Genomic DNA, 21,049 nt, shown 5'->3' with positions numbered 1-21,049 from the left:
TAAGAAGGCCATGTAAAGATGGAGAGACACATGGGAAAGAGGGCCATGTGAGGACAGAGGCAGAAATCAGAGTGATGCAGCTACAAGCCAGGGACGCCATGGGCTACTAGCAGCCAGCAGAATCCAGAAAGAACCATGAAACAGATTCTTCCTGCAGAGGCTCCAGAAAGAAACAACCCTGCCAATACCTTGATTTCAAACTTCCGGCCTCCTGATGAGAATACATCAGGAGGCCGGAAGTTTGAAAGGCCTCTGTGTGAGAATACATTCTATTGATTTGAATCACCCAGTTTGTGACCATTTGCTCCTGCAGCCCTAGGAAACTAACGTAGGTTGAAATGATTCTCTCAGAGTAGAAGAAGTATGGAGAGCTGGGGTTCCACAAGTAGCCTAGACAGACAACACTATGGGCCACAGGCAGGGTGTAGCAGGGAAGAGCTCTCGAAGGAGGGCAGGAAGTCAGGATCCTGAACCCCTAGGTTCTCAACTTCTACAAAGATTCCTCTACGAATGGCAGCAAAAGAACATGATGGAGCTTTGCACGCTCAGGCAAGGGCCCATGTCAGCTTCAACCAGTGCAGACCAAAGCACGGAGGGGTCTTCCCAAATAATCTGCTTCAAGAAGATCCCTGGGACCTCCATTCCATCCCAGATGGTAGGGAAGGACAACCACTTCTGAGTAGAAGGGAATTTCCCATCAACCCCATGGAGATGGGCTCAAAATCCGATTTCAAATCCAAGAAGGCAACATTCCTTGCACAATTGAGCTGATGGAAATAATACTCATATTCCCTGGAAGAGTTTTCGATGAGACAACATTTAAATACTCTTCAGGGGTGAACCCTTTGGGCATATCCTTCTCATCCGCCAACTAGAGAAACGCAAAAGGGAACTGAAGACAAACAAGTCAAGACAAGACACTTAATAACTTACCTTTCTTGGAAGCTAAGCCAGTTTCCTTTACGCTATTCACGTAGAGCCTTCGAACACCATCTTCTTCCACAGAAGAAAGTGAAAAGCCTAGGAAACACAGGGACAGCCAGGTAAGGCTCACACCCTCTGAGTGTTGAGCGAACAATAAGAAGAATCTGCTGTGAACTAGGTATGTTCATTGCTTGGGGTTATAGTTTTTCCTTGTTTGTATTGTTTCACAAAGCAGAAAAATGTATGTTTAGATCACTCTAAAAGAAGTCACTGTAAAAATTAATATTACCAGGTACATCTATCTTCATACAACCTACGTATCAACTCAAACGGAAGAAAATGATTTTGTTTTACCCTGCTTGCTAATAAATGCCATAGTTTTGCCTTTTTTTTTTTCACAGTTCCCTCCATAGCACAAAACAGAAACAATCAGCTTATCTCATCTGGGTCCCCTTGACTTTTTTCAGCAAATCTATGTCCTAGGACATGTCACAACAGAACAACTGTATGCTGTGTGTTCCTCCATATATATTGCTGTGTGGACACTGCTTTAATTAGTAAAATTCTGCAAACAGGGAGAAGTAGCAACAAACTTTAGAAATCCTTCTTCATATTGAAACTGATGGACTGCACATTCTCCTAGTGTCTGATCATAAGATTATCTTATACCTGTCTAGGCTTCCAGAGCTCAAAGCCCATTAGTTAATTAATCTTGGGTTTTGTTACATCCTTCGGAAAATAAGGCAGAACAAGGCCCTGAGGTTCTAAGTGCTCCCAATCCTATGGCTGCAAGACTTGGTCACGTCTGTTTCTAGACAGTCTCACGTAAAACTCTTTCTGATCAATCAATGGAATGTCCACAACCAACACCGACTTTCCCTCAGGATAAAATACTTCGGTAGATAATCTTAAAAGGGCAATGGAAATTAATACAATTGTAAAGATATGACACGAATGATTTCAGCTCTGGGAGAAAAATAAGGCTTAGGCAAAGGAAAAAAAGAGTGGTTTAAAAAAACAAACAGGCAACTAACGACAAAATAGAATAATTAATTAAAAGACTGGGGCCCAGGGACTCACTGAGACTTCTCAGTTCATGTCATAATGAACACATGTTTTTCTTGTATCATTCACAGGACCAGGAAATAGATACCCACACGTAGGCAAAACTGCCAGATGCCATCACCCACTAGGGTACCGAAACTCCCTCGGATAGGGAACTATACGAGCCCACCCCCTGAGGACTTTCCAAAGTCTTTATTTTATTCTCTTATTTTAAATTCCATTCTTACAGCAACTTCTAACTTTCAGATTACTCTTCAAGAAGTCCCACTGAAATAAAAATAATTTTAGACACGAGCCACTTAAATGACATTAGCCTTAACACAGGTGCATTTATCTGCATCGCAGCGGAGATTTTCTTTTTCCTTTATCTGTTAGAATAGATAAGAATCAAGGACTACAACAGGGAGAGGATGAAGAGAATTCATTAAAATACAGGCATTTCCTTTCTAAACTCCTACCATTTTATAAAGTTCTGAGACCAAATTTTTTAATTCAAATTTTATTCTATTAAAAATAAAAGGAACACATTGTCAGGAGAGGTGATGTGTTGACAGCCTACTGCAAGTCACCTTAAACCAAAGTCAGTGGAGATGGGTATTCATTTGCTACCTTCCTTCCTTACCATGAAGGGTGTCAAGAGTCCCAAGGAGCAGCCTCCATTTCAAGATGCCAATAATTTGCACAATGGAGGGAAGGTGGGGATTGTAACCATCTCCTACAGTAACAAATATGTACTCATTTGTGTTATTTTTTAGATTCCATATGTAAGTGATATCATACAGTATTCGTCTTTCTCTGTCTGACTTATTTCACTAAAGCTGTGAAATAATGTTCTCTGGGCACATCCATATTGCTACCAATGGCAATATTCCATTCTTTTCTTTGGCTGAATAATATTCCACTGTATCCATGTGCAGGCTATTGTAAATAGTGCTGCTATGAACTTTGGGGTGCATGTATCTTTTGGAATTCGTTTTTGTTTTTTCCGGATATATATCCAGGAGTGGGATTGCTGGATCATATGGTAGTTCTATTTTTAGTTTTTTAAGGACCCTCTATACTGTTTTCCATAGAGGCTGCACTAATTTACATTCCCACCAACGGTGTAGAAAGGTTCCCTTTTCTCCACATCCTTGCCAAAATTTGTTATTTGTAGACTTTTTGATGTCAGCCGCCCACGTCAGAATAGTTTTTTCTTTTAAATAGGATAGCAACAATCTAATTCCCAGCAGACAAATGTAATGCGGTCCAAATGACTGCCAACAGAAGACAGAGAGAGTTATTCAATATAAACCCAATATATCCGATACCCATCAGAAGGCTTAGAATTACAAAGACCAGGAGGCACCATGAATAGCATATGATCTTGAGAACGAAGGAAGTGATTAAAACTGAGTGAAGAAACGAAGAAGACAGACTCATCTGTTAAATAACCAGAAGTTTCCGCATACTGAAATTCATGACCAAAGAAAAATCAGGACAACAAAGTAAACAAAATAGAAGTACTCAGAACCAGAGTCCAGGATACCGTGAAAGAGAGAAAGTGAGAAAAGTGCAGACACCTCTGACATAGAGGGGACGCAAGACCAAAAGTCTAATAGTCTAAGCAGTCCCCAGAGAAGAAGGAATACTCAGTTGCTGAAACGATGCATTCATCCACTTCGAGGCGGCCTAGGGGATCATGCTTAGTCTATTACAAAACTATTTGAACCAACTTCAACAACAAGTCTGAGAGAGTCCTGAGGGCTGAGGTAGAGGGAGGGGCAAGAGAGAGAAATTAGGCAAGTGTTAAATCTTTCCATTTGTTTAGTCAGTGGAATTATTAAGTCATAATTTCCTCCCTAAAGCGTTCTACAATAGAAAGCAGCATCTGGTTTATAGTTAGATCTTGTATGTGTGCTGATGTGTGCTAGGAACTTACAGATACTGAAATTGATGTATAGAAGCTGCACTAAGGTGCTAATGTCAGAGAGAGGTGGGCTGAACTTAGAATCCTCGGTAGATTCTGAGGTCAGAGACAACCAGGTCTTCTTAGGACTCGGGGACTCTTTAGCTGCTTGTGGGAACGCCTTCTGCCAACATCGAACTGGGCACTGAGAATAAATGATTTTACCCAAGGTTATTAGCCATGCATGGTGGCCTTCCAAGGTGAAGTCCAGGAACCACTACAGATAGGCTGCAACTGACAGCGATGTAAGGACAGAAAGCAAGACTGAGCACTGCGAACCTCATCGTCTGACACTGCCACAACCGCTAAGCAAGGGATTTTGTAGTTTACAAAAGCAGGGGTGCTCCAAGACAGATCCGGAATGAAAACAAAACCCCCAAACCCCTGCTTCTTTATGTCAGGTCATGTGAGCAGCACGGCCAACAGTACCCTCTGGGTTGATGTCTGATGCCCTGTAACAGCTTCAGCGTGGAAATCTGAACAGGTTCTGTGAGTACTTCAGCCACTTTAATAAAAAAAAGTATAAAAAATACAGCGGTTCTATGCCCAGTTTCTATTCCTGAGTCCCCAAACCAAACCAAACCCTCTTTTTTTTTTCTTTGGCTGCGCTGTACGGCACATGGGACCTTAGTTCCCCAACCAGGGATGGAACCCACGCCCCCTGCAGTGGAAGCGCAGTCTTAACCACTAGACTGCCAGGGAAGTCCCCAAAACCAGTCCACCTTGGCATTGGATTCCAAGAGCTGTGAAATTCAGCCCTCTCTTGCTTCTTGCTACATTTTCCCCTTAGAGAAAGTAACTAAACCAAAGACAAAAGAGTAAGGGATATGGTACAATTCAGTTTGGAGGACCCAGATGCTCATTTGTAGCACTGCTACCAATTACTGCTTTAATTACTGAGGTCATGCTTCTGCTGCATAATAAGCCTTCAGACACATTGATCCCTTGCCATCAAAAACCGTCCTCTGGCTTTAATGCTGTCTTTAGTTTTAAGGTCAAGAAGTAAACAGCGTGAGGGTGTAACGCAAGTGGCCAGGGGTTGGAAATTCGGTTCTCTTCATTAGGCCAAAGCACTCCAGTGAGTGCTCTGAGAGGTGGACTGGCTGCCTGCAGGAGAGGCTTCGGCAGGAATACTGAAGATGCTGCTGCCCGGTAAAGGGTTTGAAGGCTTTCAAATGTGAAAAAGCCTAATAAGTTAATTCAGAGAGAAATACGCAGTAAGCAAGCATGTGCAGTGACCTTTAGGTCTTTCCACCAGACCTTCTAGTTCTCCTCTTTTCCAGTACATAGTAGGACTACTCTTCTGCCACCTACCCATCCCCCCCTCCAGTCACGTGCTTTGACAAGTGAATTGGGAGTGAGCCGGCACCCAGATCACCACCTCCCCTCTTTCTCCTTTGCCAAGAGACAGACAATGTCCCAGGTGGCAGGTGCCGCAGGCCTGGGTCCTAGAGTGAGGATAACATACAGAAAGGGTCCCAGCCAACCCACAGAGGATGCATGGTGAACAGGAGAAAGAATGTCACTGTTTGGAGCCGCTGGGCTTTGGTGACTGTCATTGCCTCAGCTAACCTCGCCCTCCTGACTGATCTAGCCCTGATATGGCATATGGGTTTCCCTACGTATTTCACTCGAGCACCAACTTCACTACTATCCAAGTCATAAAGTGTAATGCTAAGACGACTAGTCTTAAATCTATGGAAAGGATTACATACTTAACTATACCAGAAGGTAGACCATAGGAAAGCCTTAACATAGCAAGCCTGACGGCTATTCTCTGAAAGGCCTGCTTCTCAGTTTGGATCCTGGCTGGTATCTGGGAACTTGGATTTTGGGAGGGTTCCCAACACCCTAATGTAGCTCATTGTGTCTAAAATCTGTACAAACAATGTGGTTTGTGCTGAACACCTGCTTTCCTCCTGGGAGGCTGGAATTTGGGTCTATGCTAGGCAGAGGGTGCCTCCCTGACCAGCCTCTCAATAAAATTCCTGGGCACTGAGTCACTAACAAACTTCCTACCAGACCACAGTTCACACGCATTGTCACAGCTTGTGGCTGGGGGAATTATGGACTTCTGTGTGACTGGGGAGGACTCTGGAAGCTTGTACCTGGTTTCTGCGCTCTTCACCCCACGTCCTTCTCCCTTTTACTGATGCTCTTTTGTATAGTTTTGCTGGAATAAACCGTGGTCATGAATAAGCTGAGTCCAGCGGGTCCTCTTAGTGAACCAAAAAACCCAGAGGTGGTCTTGGGGACCCCAACTCCCACCAAAACAAGTTCCTTTAACATCATTTGTGAGGGAAAGGAGAATAATACATATATTTGGGGGACAGAGGTGCGAAAGGATAATTTCTTCATTACTAGGGTATATCATAAGATAAAATAATCTCCTCCCAATGGATCCATTTCTTTTCTATGACAGGCGAACCCCGATGATTAAAGTTAAGAAATGTAAAGCTAAAACCTTCGTCATACCCAGGGTAAATATCTTTTTCCCCTTACTTTGGCTGCTCCGCAGAGCACAGAAGCCAGATGGGCTATCTGTTTTAAATAGGCCCCAAAGGCATTTTATGGAATTGTAAATAAGTGCATGTTTACACAGGAATTGTTTTAAAGTGAAGAACACCAAAGATCAAAGAAAAGGAAACATACCATAATTATCACCGGCTGTATCTGACTTCTCAATCTGGATGTTCTGAGTGACTTTTGGACAAATTTCAATTTCTTTGTACAGCTGAAAATGACAAAGAGAAGCCTAATTAAGACTTCATTAAAAATAACTTAGAAATAGTCATCAATTTGTAAATCTATTTTTTCAGAATTTGAAATCCAATTCTCATCACATCCTAGTATCTTTCTTGAACTGACCCCATTAAGACTCAAAGTGGAAACTTATAACTCACATTCCCAGATTTAGCTCTAGTTCCAGTTTCTAAATAATTCCTTGACATCACTCTGTAATGTCTCTTCCCACCCTATTATCTATCACACATCTGAAAAAGAATGCTAAGGTAATCGAAAATCTTCAGTACTGGGGAAAAAATTATTAACATCAAGAAGAGGTTATAAAGATCTTGATATGGGATCCGTAGGAATAGGAGAAATCTCTGTGCTTCCATTCTCTTCTGTTCATATACCATTTTGGCTCAAAAAGTCCACCAGAGTACAAATATGCAGAGAAAAATTATAGCATTAAAACAGATGACAGATTATGTAAATGACAATATTCTCTTTTAGCCATTAGATTATACCAAATTACTGAAAAAACTGAAGTACATAAATCAATCACCTCTCTCAGAAACCCAAGAAAACATGGGAAAAAAAATAAGAGAAACTGGCAGTTCACAGAGAAACTTTATTTCAATTAATTTAATTTATACTTCATGCTTAGATGTCTGGACCTAGCATCATCATGGACAGTAACTTATGAAAGTTTTACCATGTGTTCCTGCCCCTCACATGCTCTCTATGAGACAAATGTGATCCCCATTTTACAAATGACGAGAAAAAGGCTACAGAGAAAGTACTTTCCTAAGGTCAAAAGGCCAGCCTGGGCAGAGCTGGGATTTGAACCCAGGTCTCACTTGCTCCAGCCCTGAAGTTCTCCCCATTACACTATAATGCCTCCCAGACTGTTTCCTAGTGGGACTCAGGGGTACCACAGTAAAGGGTACCAAACCTTACTTCTTCAGTAAGTAAGCCAAAGACCACTTCCAAACTTTATGATAGAAATTCCAAAACATATTGACGTGTCAAACGCTCATATAGAACTTAAAATTTGTCATTTAATTTCAAAATGAAAATCTATTTTGAGCCAAAGTCAATAACAGAGAACTGTCCTTTAGCATTAAAGAGAAGTCTCGGTGATTATTTAAACTTGCCCCCATCTCAGTCATTTGTCCAGAAATAATTTTGTTCAGACAAGTATGAAAAAAGTGCAGGTTTCTTTCTCTTCACTTTCTTAGGGCAGTTGACAGGTGGGAGAAGTGAGCAGAATATTTAGGATTCGGGAGTCTGGAAAACGGGCTGCTGTAATACTAGAAAGCCAAGGGGTGGGGCAGGGGCTGGGAACATCGACCCAACGGCCTAGATCCTCTAGAACTCCCTAATTTAATGCCACTTCCACCAAATGCGTAACTTCATGTTGAGGGCATAACTTTATGTGGTTTTCTTTTTATACTTCAGAAGAAGTTTCAAACCAATGCATTCTGAAGTTAGAGGAAATCAGTTCTATTAGATCTACTGATCTTTAGTTCAGAAAATTACAGTCACCAAAACTATACATACCAAATATAATCAATTTCATGATTATTTTGTAATGTCATGGAATGCTCAATAAAATGTTATGAAATGTATTCACTTCGACTTACTTTGAACCTTAGTTTTTTCAATTTCCTTGAGAGCCAAACTCTCCCCCTAGGTGGCAGTATATCACCGTTTGTTCTAATCATCTCTGGAAAATTCCAAATGGTTGTCCATAGATCCCGTGGGAATTTAGCTTTGTAAATAAGCTTTGCTATTTGTTTATAATATTACCTCCTCTCTTCTTTGTAATTGGGGTGAAAGTCTTTGTGTTTTTTACCAGTTTCAGACAATAACTTAGTATAATATAGACAGGGCCCTTGACCACTGTCCTTAGGCTGGCTGGACTAAAATTGGGTTTGGTAAAAATCTCTAAAACCTGTAAAATTTCAAGAAGGAGCTGCACTTTAAAATATATTTTCGATGCAGTCATAATATCTGAAACCAGAAATTTCGTAGCTTTAAATGTATCTTTCGCAAAGAAGTATCACACACATTGCATTTATTTATTAAATTTATTTATGGCTGTGTTGGGTCTTCATTGCTGCACGCAGGCTTTCACTAGTTGCGGCGAGAGGGGGCCACTCTTTGCTGCGGTGTGCGGGCTTCTTGTTGCGGTGGCTTCCCCTGTTGCAGAGCAGGGGCTCTAGGCGCGTGGGGGGCTCAGTAGTCGTGGCTCACGGGCTCTAGAGCACAGGCTCAGTAGTTGTGGTGCCCGGGCTTAGTTGCTCCGCGGCATGTGGGATCTTTCCCGGACCAGGGCTCGAACCCGTGTCCCCTGCATTGGCAGGTGGATTCTTAACCACTGCGCCACCAGGGAAGACCCCTTTATTTTTATTAAATCAGTGATGCTGCATGTTTTCCCTCTTTTCAAAAAGCAGATTAAACACCATCAGACGTTAAGAAACAATCTGATTACCCTGGCGCTTGAATTATCACGAAATCACATTCATTTCCTACCAGGTCTCCTTGGCGTGCCTGGTCCAAGCGACCATCACCCATGGCCTGAACAACAGCTCACTAGCCTCCTGCCTGCTCTCCCAGCTCTTTCCCTAAGGCCCTAAGGTTCATGGGCCACACAGTAGCCACAGCGAGCCTATTAAGACAGGAGTCAAATAATGCCCTTCCTCTCTGGGGATTTCCCTTCTCACCTGGGCCCTACAAGCCCTCCTGGTCACTCTTCTGCATCCTCCCTCCTTGTGCATCCAAACCCCTCCCCACCCCGCCTTCCCTCTCCCTACCACTCCCTCACTTACCCTCCTCACTGATCCTCCTCAAACATGAGTAAACTACCTCTACTATCACCCCCCTCCCCTTGCCAGGCCTTACCCAGCTTTGTTTCCTGAGCCTAGAACACTTTCCTCCAAAATACCTCTATGACTCACCTTCTCACCTCACTCACCACGCTGTTCAAACATCACACCTAAAGGAGCAGCGCAATCGCTTTTAGATGTCTATCTTTCTCTATCTGCTTGTCCTAACGTTTTCTTTCCCCGCTTTTGACATCCCGGGAAATATTACACATTTACTTGTCTTTGTTAAAAACATTTACATGTTTTTATATCTGTATCCACAAACGTGAATGTATTTTCCACGAAGAGTAGAGATTTTTCTGTGTATCTCAGTGCCTAGAACAGCTAGCATGGTGCCAGGAACACAATAAACACTAAATAAATATTTGCGGGATGAATGAATCAATCAATCAATCAGTGTTTCTGCAAACTCTTTATTCCCACCTGTCACTTTAAGAAAAACATATTTAATGTGGGTTTTCAAAAAACCCAGTGCCTCCATATTCATTATCATTCTACAGATTGGACCCAATAACCAACTGATCATGAAAAAGTAGCCAAACGGGTATTACTTATATTAGCAAAGCAGATAAGTAGAAAACTAACTATTCATGGTCTTTCATAAGCAAAAGAATCCCCAGCCCCACCAAATACATGCACCAGACCCTCCAAAAAGATTTTTAAAATGTAGTACACACTTCCGCTAATAACTACTGACCTTACTACTCAAGAATACTTGACAAAACAGTAGCAGAGAATAAAATGTTTTGGGACAGTCATCTATGAAGGAGTCATTTTTCAGGACAGGACTTCGAACATGTGTGAGCTTCCCTAGTCCATCAAGAATAAAATGGAGGGGCTTCCCTGGTGGCGCAGTGGTTGAGAGTCCGCCTGCCGATGCGGGGGACACGGGTTCATGCCCCGGTCCGGGAGGATCCCACATGCCGCGGAGCGGCTGGGCCCGTGAGCCATGGCAGCTGAGCCTGCGCGTCCGGAGCCCGTGCTCCGCAACGGGAGAGGCCACAACAGTGAGAGGCACGCATACTGCAAAAACAAAATAAATTAAAAATAAAATAAAATAAAATAAAATGGGGGTGGGTTATGGAAACCAATTAGCCATAAGTGGCCCGATACTTGTTCAGTAAGGGACAATAAATCCAATACCTGTAAAATCTCAAAAGGCATCCAAGAACACTGTGTGTTCAGAAACCCCCTGCCCTGGAATGACATTTCATACCAGCTTAATGGCCGAAAGCACGGATTGGAAACCATGGATGTATGGATAGAATTCAAGGGGTCTGTGAACTGGGATAGTGAAAAAGCCTGAAATTTTTATATTCCCTAACCTGTAACTGAGACTTAGCATTTCCTTCAATTATAAATGAATGGAGGCAACAAACACGGCAATACGAGCAATGCCTGCGACCTTGTCAGAAACAGAAATCACAGTATTTTTATACCATATTCTAGTTGCTGCCAGGATCTCAAAATACCAGTTATGCTCATCACTACTTCAAAACAGTGGCAGGTGTTAGACCTACGCTGGGTCTTGTTATTTAATGAGCTAATAAGTAAGCACGTATATTATCTATAATTTTAAAAATAGTTTTGATGACTATTTCAACACAATTAGGCCATAGGTAATCCTATGTATTCTATATATTTCATGCAATTGAAAACATTATTCTGATATGGGACCTAGAGGCTTTACCAGGCTGCCAAAGATATCCTAAGAACAAAAGAGTTTAAAATCTTGGTAAAGACAGAGGTGCCCGTGAGCAATACTCACTCACAATCTGAACAGTAAAGTGAGTACTGTTTACTTCCTCAGGAATCTCAGAGCTGGAGACCTTCTGTAACAGGGCAAGAAAGAATACCATAATCTCTCTGTATTTTGGATTCTTTTTTTAAATAATTGTAATTATAATATATATATATAGCAGTGTAGATACAGAGTAAGTGTGGCACACCTTAGTCTCCTATACTGGATGAGACCGCAAAATGGCCAAAACTTAAAAATAATAAAAGAGTCAATATAATTTCATAAGGTATGTCTTAAGCATGTACTGTGTGTAAGATATGAAGGACATGGAAGTTGCTTAGGCATGACCCCTGTCATTTACGACACAAAAGATTCATTAACTCTGAAATGCAAAATATATGGCCTAATAGCTGTTCCAGTGTTACCGGCAAAGCACTTTCCTTTCTTAAGTATGAAAAAGGGCTTTCTCTCCTCTACTCACGGAGCACAAAGTCAGGGCTTTCCCCATGCCAGAGAAAAAAATAAATCAGCCACTGTTAAAAGTACCCTCCTCTGTGTTAAACTTAGTGATTTAAGCGATGGTTGAAAATGGTTATTTCGTTCTTCTATTTCGTGACATGATAAGAGTGTATAAAAGCACACCCTCTCTTGTATTTCATTGAAAACACCTAGAGGGACATGAGGGAAGTTTTTAAGATGACAGAAGTGTTCTAAATCAGAGGTCCCCAACCCCCGGGCCACGGAACAGGAGCCTGTTAGGAACCGGGCCACACAGCAGGAGGTGAACAGCAGGCGAGCAAGCAAAGCTTCATCTGTATTTAGAGCCGCTCCCCATCACTCGCATTGCCGCCTGAACTCTGCCTCCTGTCAGGTCCGCGGTGGCATTAGATCCTCATAGGAGCGTGAACCCTACTGTGAATTGCACATGCGAGGGGTCTAGGTTGCACGCTCCTTATGAGAATCTAATGCCTGATGATCTGAGGTGGAGCCGAGGTGGTGATGCTAGCACTGGGGAGCGGCTGCAAATACAGATTATCATTAGCAGAGAGGTTTGACTCCAGAGACCATAATAAATCAATTGCTTGCAGACTCATATCAAAACCCTATCAGTGACTGACAAGTGACAATTAAGCTGCATCTTACGGAGTAGACTAGACATAAGCAACACACTTCAGGTGTCACTGTCTCCCATCACCCCCAGATAGGACCATCTAGTTGCAGGAAAACAAGTTCAGGGCTCCCACTGATGCTGCATTATGGTGAGTTGTATAATTATTTCATTATATACTACAATGTAATAATAATAAAGTGCACAATAAATGTAATGCGCTTGAATCATCCCCAAACCACCCCCCACCCCCCGGTCTGTGGAAAAACTGTCTTCCACGAAACAATTGTCCCTGGTGCCAAAAAGGTTGGGGACCGCAGTTCTAAATTATGACTGTAATGCTGGAAACACCACTGTCTGTATACATTTGCCAAAACTCATGAAATTGTGTGCTCAAAATTGATGCTTTATTGCAGAGAAAGTAAACCTCAAAAAAAATTGATTAGAAACAAAATTCCCTACTAAATATACTAAATTTTAAATCACGCTTCCCCTTTTCAAAAAGAGACTATTCGGGTTTCAATTTTCAGTTCTGTTTTCTGTGGTGAAAGCCTGTCTGAAGTCATACTGTTATCATTCACAGATCCATGGCAAGAAGCTCGGTGGCCCCCAGAGGAATGACTAAGTGCAGAGAAAGAAGAACAAACTCCAAGAGAGGGGGCCTTGCTCCCAAAATGTTTCTTTCCTGGAACTGAAAAAAGCACCCTTTGGCTAACGAAAAAGGAACTTGTCATTATTTTGCCATGTTACCATGACAACCATTTATTGAGCATCTACTATGTGAACCGTTATCTCTAATCTTTGCGAAATCCTAGAAAGTATTATCACCTCATTTTTTTTTTTTTTGCCAAGACCACATAATTAGTAAGCAACAGAGTCAATATAAAAATCCAGATACAGTTCAGAACCCAAGTCCCATAATGAAACTCAAACCCACATAAGTGTGCCCAAGAATCTATATAATAAATACAATTCCAAAAGGCCAGGACACATAATTAGATGGCAGCTTTTTCACCCAACAGGATTTGACCCATCAATTTCAACATGCAGGGAGAAGTCATACAAAATTGGAGTTAGTACTTTTTATCTGACAACAGCCAGCTCACCTTTGAGTCACCCATTTAAAACATAAGCCTGTCAAAGCTACAACGAAAGCTAGGCATAATAACTAAAATTCTATCTGAGAGTCAGTTCTGGATTTCACTTTTTCATGATAGCACAGCATCGTTCCCCACATAAACTAAGGTGGCATTTTCACTCTGCAAAAATATTGTGATATGTAAGGCCATCTCCACAAACTTAAGAGCGCTGAATAAGGCTCATTTATTTTAGAATTTGTTCCACTCCACCAACCACAATTAGCATGAGCACACATATAATTTAAAAATAATCTCCTACAGAATGTACTTGGACAACAGACATAAACATTACCAGCTCATAAATGTCCTCCTCGGGCTTTGGCACGTAGTGTTGCATTTTGTTTTCTATTAGAAATTTCAGGCGCAGGTAATGAGCAGAATGATCCAGTCTATGTGCCTGGGACCAAAACAAAAAAAAAAGAGGAGAAGAGAAAATGTCTTTTCAATAGTAAATAGACATAATTAGTTTTCCACTGATGTACTGTCATCTATTCCTGAGAATAATGGTGATTTGCTACTGAAGGGAGGTGTAAAATTTCTATACTTCTTAAAAGGTTTCCACCCAAAACCAAACTTTCATTTTCATTGAATATATTAATAATATCCCACGGGTATCTTATGATCAATGGAAACAAAAAAGTCACATCTTCACTTCTGCTTATCTCATCCATTACGCTCTTTAACACTGGGTTTGCAAGAAAACCTATCAGACCCAAAAGGCCTTTAAACATAATTTCCAACATACAAAGGTGATTGGAGAAGAAAAGTGACAAGAAAGGCAAGGAAGGATTTACAGTGACAGAAGAAATCTGTGCCCAGGCAAACTTATTTTTTTAACCACATGGGGACACTGGGACAGTTGTTCACAGTTCATTTGCAAGTGAGTTGGTGTATAGACAAGGCATTTGGATTTCAGTCTTATTTATATACACCCCGAGTGAGACTCCCTCCGGGGGCAGCGAAGACAGGCATGTGTCCAACTTTGGAAACACAATGAATGACTTGCCCAAAGAAAACAATTCTGAAGCAGTTAAGGATTGAAATTTCCAGGCCTTCTCCACTGCTCAGGATGGGTCAAATGACTTTTTTCCATCTAGAAAGTCATTCGTGAATTAACTTTGTGGAAAAGGCAACAGTGGAAACATGGTTTTATAACTAACATCCTCAATTCACATTCAAGAAGATGCAGAGGAAAAAAGAAAAAAATGCTCTTCAAAAGTTACATGCAAGTTACATGAAAATGTATTGCTAGAGAGAAAATGTTTCCATCAAGTCTTTTTTTAAAGCATCCTTATCTTTTAGAGATTTATCCTGAAGTACTAGTAAAGATATGATGTCTGGAATCTGCTTCCAAAATCATTCAGAGCAGGGGGTGGGAGTGAGTTAGTCAATGGAGAAACATAATTTGATATTATAGAACCTTGGTGATGGTGACACAGAAGTTTATTACATTATTGCCTACTCTTTGTAAATTTGAAATTTTTCATCAATATAAAATCTCTTCACACCAAAAGCTCAACTGATGAGAATTATTTCAAAATAAGCGAAGTTAATTTTTCACTGGTTTAATGCTCTTTCTGTTTACCTTCTTCCCCCCGGCCCCAAATTTTAAAGCCAAGCTAAGAACATTCTAATAATTATTCCAATAATAGTCATTCAATTACACCTAACTAATTCTGAAGTGTGCCAGATACCGCGTGAAGCAGTCTTCAGGAGTGTGGGAAGGGGCCTGCAGAACATGGGAGCTGGCGACAGTGATGACTTTGCCTCGTAATTAAACACACATGCAAGACAGGGATCCTGCACTAGAGAAAAGCATGGCTATGGAAAGTAGAAGTGAGTTTGTTCTAAACACCTAGCAGAATGATAAAGAAGTTTTCTATAGTGATTCTCGGGAACCTCCAACGTGTATCCTTTTCTGAGTAACGTGATAGTCTGAAGCCCACCGTCCGAACACAGGCACCACTGAGGCAGCACCTTCCTTGCACCTGGCTTTCGGGTTTCCGCTGTCGGTACTGAAAATCAAACGCTCAGTGTCTGCCAGACCCAGATCATTGATGTCAAATAACCAGGGTGGGTGGGTAAGCCAGGGAAGCAAAAGCAGGGAAGTTTCAAAGTGTGCTACCTACTGCTTGTCAAAGAGCCGCTGAGACAAACAACAAATTAATAATACTCAGGGTGCTACGATAAGCAAGAGAAGTTTCCCTCACAGAGATAAAAGCTGCAAATGCTTCCCACTGACCTAGATCCCCACTGAAATCTTTAATTAGAAGCAAAATATTTTGGTTCACCATCTGTTTCCAACTGAGGTGGGAGGGAAAGAGAAATGAAACTTCATGGCGTCTTGGTCAACAGGAACAAATCCACCCGGAAACTTTATCGTCATCATTAATCAACACTTTGTAGACACTCCCAATGGGGCTGCCACTTAGACAGTCTTCTGGAAACCAGACCATAACAGCCACCTCACCTAAGAAGCTTCGGGCTCCCGAAACCTCAGTGTGAAAGAGAGATGTTTGGTGCCACGTCTTAAGGTGGTCCTGATGGAGACATCATTCCTTAAATGCTACCACGCTGAAAACATTTATACAGATACACAGAGAACGCCAAATAACGGCCGACACCTTGAAGTGTTTAACAAAGCAAAGAGAACAGAGCAACAGGAATAAGGGTGGCTCTGGCCGTCTTCCCCTCCACCACCGTATTTTTCAAACTTCCTTAAGTTACAATAATGTCTTGATAACTTCGAAAAATAAAAATGAGCACATGTAACCAACATAACAATTATAATGATCTTATTTGTAACCCAAGAGCCCGTGGTTTGGTCAGTAAATAGTTACCTTAAAAATGGGACTTTGGATCAACATACCCATGTGTCTTATCATTTTGGTAAATGTTTCTCAATTATGAGCCCCCATTAGTCATGGCTGGTCTAACATAAAGGGAAAATCGTAATGAATTAACTAAATCAGATTATCAGAACTCTCAAGAATTTCATGCTCCTCCAATATTTACAAGTCAGTATCAAGGCAGGTTTAACAACTTACCATGTTCACAATACATCTATGTGCAAGAAAAAATTCCAAATATTAATGAATATTTTAAGATAGTAATTCTAACGATTTGGCCTGCTTTACACTTGTAAAATGTTCAATTACAACGTAAGAGAAATTCAGCTGGGAAAACAACTTCAATGGTCCAAATTTGTTTTCCAGTGTTCATTAAGTTACGTAGAAAGCATTTGATTCATTTTGAGACAATGCAGTCCCAAATCATACCATAAGACAAATATTATTTGTTTAGTTGGCATGTTTTAAAAATTTTTCATCTTCCTATGACTCCTTCAAAGGATGAAACAACAAAACATAATGTAGGTCTTTTCAACAAATAGTTTGAGTCCATTAAAACAGAGAATAACACGATCTTGAAATCCACCAATGTTTTGTTCTTCCATGTCTCCTCATATTCTTCCATTTCAATCAAACTTCTTCAGGAAACATAAACGCATGCAGTTAGGACATCCAGAGATCCACACGTGCACGCACGCACGCACACACACATGCGCACACACACACACACACACACACAAAGTGCTACTGCAGAATTTCCAAAGAGACTTATCCTCCCCTTCGAGGTGATTTTTATTGTTTTTAATGTCCATGGTTATTAGAATATCCAAGGCCATAGGTCTACAGAGTGAAGCCATGAAATAAATACCAATGGTCACACGTGAATAATAACAAGTATGAATAAATGAATTTCTTTGCAATTATTTTAGTAATTGCAATGATCAGAACATGTCCACAACCCACAGGCTAACACGGTTACCTGCTATATTTAGCAACTATCACTTTCATAACACTCATAACATGAATTGCACATGAAATGTAGATCTTGAAACAGTTACTGTACCAGAACTTGACTGGTGCTCGGATGGCAGATGACAAACTGATGTGAAATGATGTGGATCAGACAGAATAGGAAAGAGAATGGCTGAATGCAAGAGACAGAAGAAAAAGATTGATTATTAAATATTAGAGAAAGCACCCATCACCAAAGTTGAGAACGACAATAAAGAAATAAAAGACAGACATTCTGACAATCACCGTTGTTTTCAGTCCCTCCTCCAAGAGAAAAAAAAAATCACTCAACATTAATCAGATCATTAATAACATGTGGCACTGTTTTCCCCATTATCTCTTTCCCTCTGAAGAATAAAATCGGCTCCACTAATTACAATGAAGTGTTTTCCGAAGCAGCAAGCTTTAGAAGGTGCCTGGCTCCAAGCACACTATATTATTTATCCTACACAGGTGCTTTTCTGGAGACCATCAGTTTCTTAAAGTGCACACAAAATTTTTCTGTTTTTAAACTCAAGAGATGTAAGCTTGTTCCACACCTTATTTTCTTCTATGTTTTGGGGGAAAAAACCTGAGGATTCAAGAAAAACTGAGTGGGATGACCTTCTCTTGTTAGAGAAAGGCATGTGTGTCGTCATGATGCCATTAAAAACCCTGTCAAGTGACAGAAATAAACCCTTTACAGGGGAACTGGTCTAACTCATTATCTAAAGATGGTCTCTAAGTGGCCACGACAGTATTATTCCTCCCTGATTCCCTTAGTTTCTATCTAAGCAAAAGCTTGAGAAGTACCTAAAATCACTCTTTTCCCCAGTCACTGTTCAATTTTCCACCAATCAATGTTTATTGCTGAACTCTGACCTACCCTCTGATATCTGATGGAGTCTAAAGCCAATGTACACAGGAGGCTCCAAAGCAAGGCAACTCCTTGGAAGGACCCTCCAGAGTCTGGCTTATACAAAAAGCCCAGAGTCCTACTTCTGACACCTTCAGCTGCAGTTCTGAGAATACTTCCCACAGCTCTGCAGAATATTAATGGGTCTCTAAAGAATCGTGCTAATCTATAAATAAAAGAATGCAGAAATCCTCAATAGACCAATTTTGTTAAGTAATTAAAATGAAAAATGTGAACAGAAATACCATTATCTTTAAAAAGCTAGAATTCGTGTACTTGAAGGAGTCAAAGCATGCAAGAGTGCATCATTTATTTTTAACACCCATGTGGGAGCTGATTGTAGCTTTGTCCTGAAACAAATGGTCCTTCTACTTTTCCTCCACAGAAGACGATCCAACAGGCTTATCTGAGCCAGAGTGTTCCATTTCCCCTTCATATGAAGCCATATTTTTCCTTTATCAAAGCCCTAGTGATTTATTTTTTTAAGTACAAAAATTGCTGATTGCAGAATTATAGAACTGAGGTAGTGAAAGTTATTCCACATTTATAAACCACTGTGTTGAATGAGGAGGTCCAAAAATACCACTGTATTCATCCAGCTTCTTCTAGGATAAAATGATGACAGAAAAGGTTTCCACTTTCCCTTTAGTGGCCTCAGAGAAGACCATTTCACTCTCCTAAGAATATATTCTAGATTCTTCCACCCCTTACGGACCATCCTTCCTGACTCCTGACAGTTCTTGTGACCATCCACTTGGCACAAAGGGATACATCTAAGTTTGGAACAGCCAGATATGGATTCAAAACCTCCTTTGCAAGTGATTATGACTGTGATGTGAACTCAGGCAAGGAACTAAGGCTCTCTGAGCCTGGCCTTCTCCATCTGTACAATGGGGACGTATCGTTCTTGCCCAGACTTGATATGACTACTAAATAAGACTATTAATGCTATTAATTATGTAAAAGAAAAGCAGGCATGTTAGGAAAGCTCCTTTCTTTCCTCTTTCCCTTCCCTCACTCAAGGCAATCCAATTCATCCACCTGTCCTTCAGGGAGGGAGAAAAAAAAAAAAAAAAGAAACAGGGATTACCTTGAAAAAGATCAAGAAGTTTCTACAGCGTAAGGTAAAAACAGAGGAAGTGAGCTCAATCATTTGTCTCTAAAAAACAAAAGAGGCTAATTGTGTGTTCCTAGGAAGAGGAATTTCTCATCATGGAGGTCAAATTTATATTTATTATTTCAGTTTTTCCCTACCCTAAAGATGCCCGTGTATGAGTTACTGTCAAAAGAACAGGTTACAAATAGTGCACATAATGTGATGCCAAAATGTTCACTGAGGTGATCTCTGAATTGTAAAGTAAGGGTGCCTTAATTTTCTGCTTTGTCCTTTACCTGAATTCTCTAAACCTTGTGCAATGAGCATGGAAGATGCTTATCACAAATCTATCGAGTACACATGTTGAAAGAGGCTACTTAAAAGAATCCCTCTCCTCCCAGCGCTGAAGAATTCACTTCCACTTATTAGGCATATTATCACAAAGAAATCCAAAGCTGCTCTGAAATGAAATGGAGATGTTCTTGAAAGTACCCTCCCCTGCCACACGCTTCTGAGTGTTCATGGATTCCTCCGCTGCATTCTGTTCTTCTCAAGAAAGCAACCCCAAGTAGCCTCATACCTTGCAGATCAGCTCCAGGGTGTCCCGGGCTGTGTCCCCTGGCCGGACGGCTGTCAGAACTGGCTTATTATTTGGCAGACAGAACCAGGACGGAGTGAAATACTCGTGGACCCAAATGTCACAGTCAGGGTTGTGCTGGTGGACGCTGGGTAAGACCATTTCTTTCTCCCTCTACGATAAGAAATAAAGTTAGCAGAGCAGCAAGTTAGTCTCTCAAGATCTAGATTCCCAGATGGCACACAGGAATTACCCACTCCAATGAAAAGGGCCCAGGGCAGAAGTGGCGGCAGTGGTGAAGGACAGAGAGCTCCTCCGAGAAAAGAAGAAATTATAGAGAAAGGAGCTTCCTGGAGGTAGGAAAGATGTCTCAGAAGAGAGACAGACCTCGCACCTGATCCACGGCAACCACGGGTGGGCATTGCATGATTGAGTGGGTTTCAAAATTGGAAGAAAGAAAGAAATGGAAAAAAAAAAAGAAAGAAGAAAGAAATGGGCTATCCGTTCGGTTCGGCTTTATTGCCACGATTTCTTCCACAAACCATTTAAATTTAGAACTGAGATTCCTCCAGCAAAGCCTATCTACCATGTGAGCTATATGTTTCAAAGGCAACCATGAGGCTGCAAAGAAATTTTTAAAGAAAAGATGATGTTCTGGCATTACCTACTGACAAGCAGCATCGTTTGTGTGCTCACATTCGACATCTGATGTAACTCTGGGAGAGAGACAGCCTCATTTCCCAGATGAGGCTTAGAGAACTTCAAAGACCAGCTTTCTGGCCTTCTTAGGCTGTTGCCATCACTCCATCCTCTACATCAGGGAGTAGCACCAAGTTTCTAAGGGTGGGAGGAGCCGTGTCCTATGTATACCCTTCAGCAGCTGGGTTATATCTAAGTCAGCTAAACAGCTAAAGCTAAAAACACTCCACAGATTGATGAAATATTAGGAGCCTAATCTCTCTGAAATAAGCAGAGAAATCATTCCATTAGATTTTAGCAATGGAAAAATAATACTGATGCTCAATATGTGGTTTACATCCAGGCCACGGATTGGTAAATACATATCTACAGATTACTGAAC

The 21,049-nt window shown here is 41.1% G+C and overlaps 1 protein-coding gene across 1 annotated transcript in view; it reads right to left on the bottom strand.

The window, feature by feature from the left end:
• The window catches only part of TIAM1 (TIAM Rac1 associated GEF 1), a 146,418-nt gene that overhangs the window by 65,131 nt on the left and 60,238 nt on the right, over window positions 1-21,049 (bottom strand). Inside the window, exons 10-13 of the mRNA XM_060010397.1 lie at window positions 19,972-20,142; window positions 13,833-13,937; window positions 6,590-6,671; window positions 934-1,020 (exon numbers count right to left, since the gene is read on the bottom strand). Of these exons, the coding sequence (XP_059866380.1) occupies window positions 934-1,020; window positions 6,590-6,671; window positions 13,833-13,937; window positions 19,972-20,142 (445 nt within the window). The remainder of the gene's footprint in view (window positions 1-933; window positions 1,021-6,589; window positions 6,672-13,832; window positions 13,938-19,971; window positions 20,143-21,049) is intronic.

This window comes from Delphinus delphis, chromosome 4, assembly GCF_949987515.2.
Source record: "Delphinus delphis chromosome 4, mDelDel1.2, whole genome shotgun sequence".
NCBI lineage: Eukaryota > Metazoa > Chordata > Mammalia > Artiodactyla > Delphinidae > Delphinus > Delphinus delphis.
This window is presented reverse-complemented; position numbering and strand designations above follow the sequence as displayed.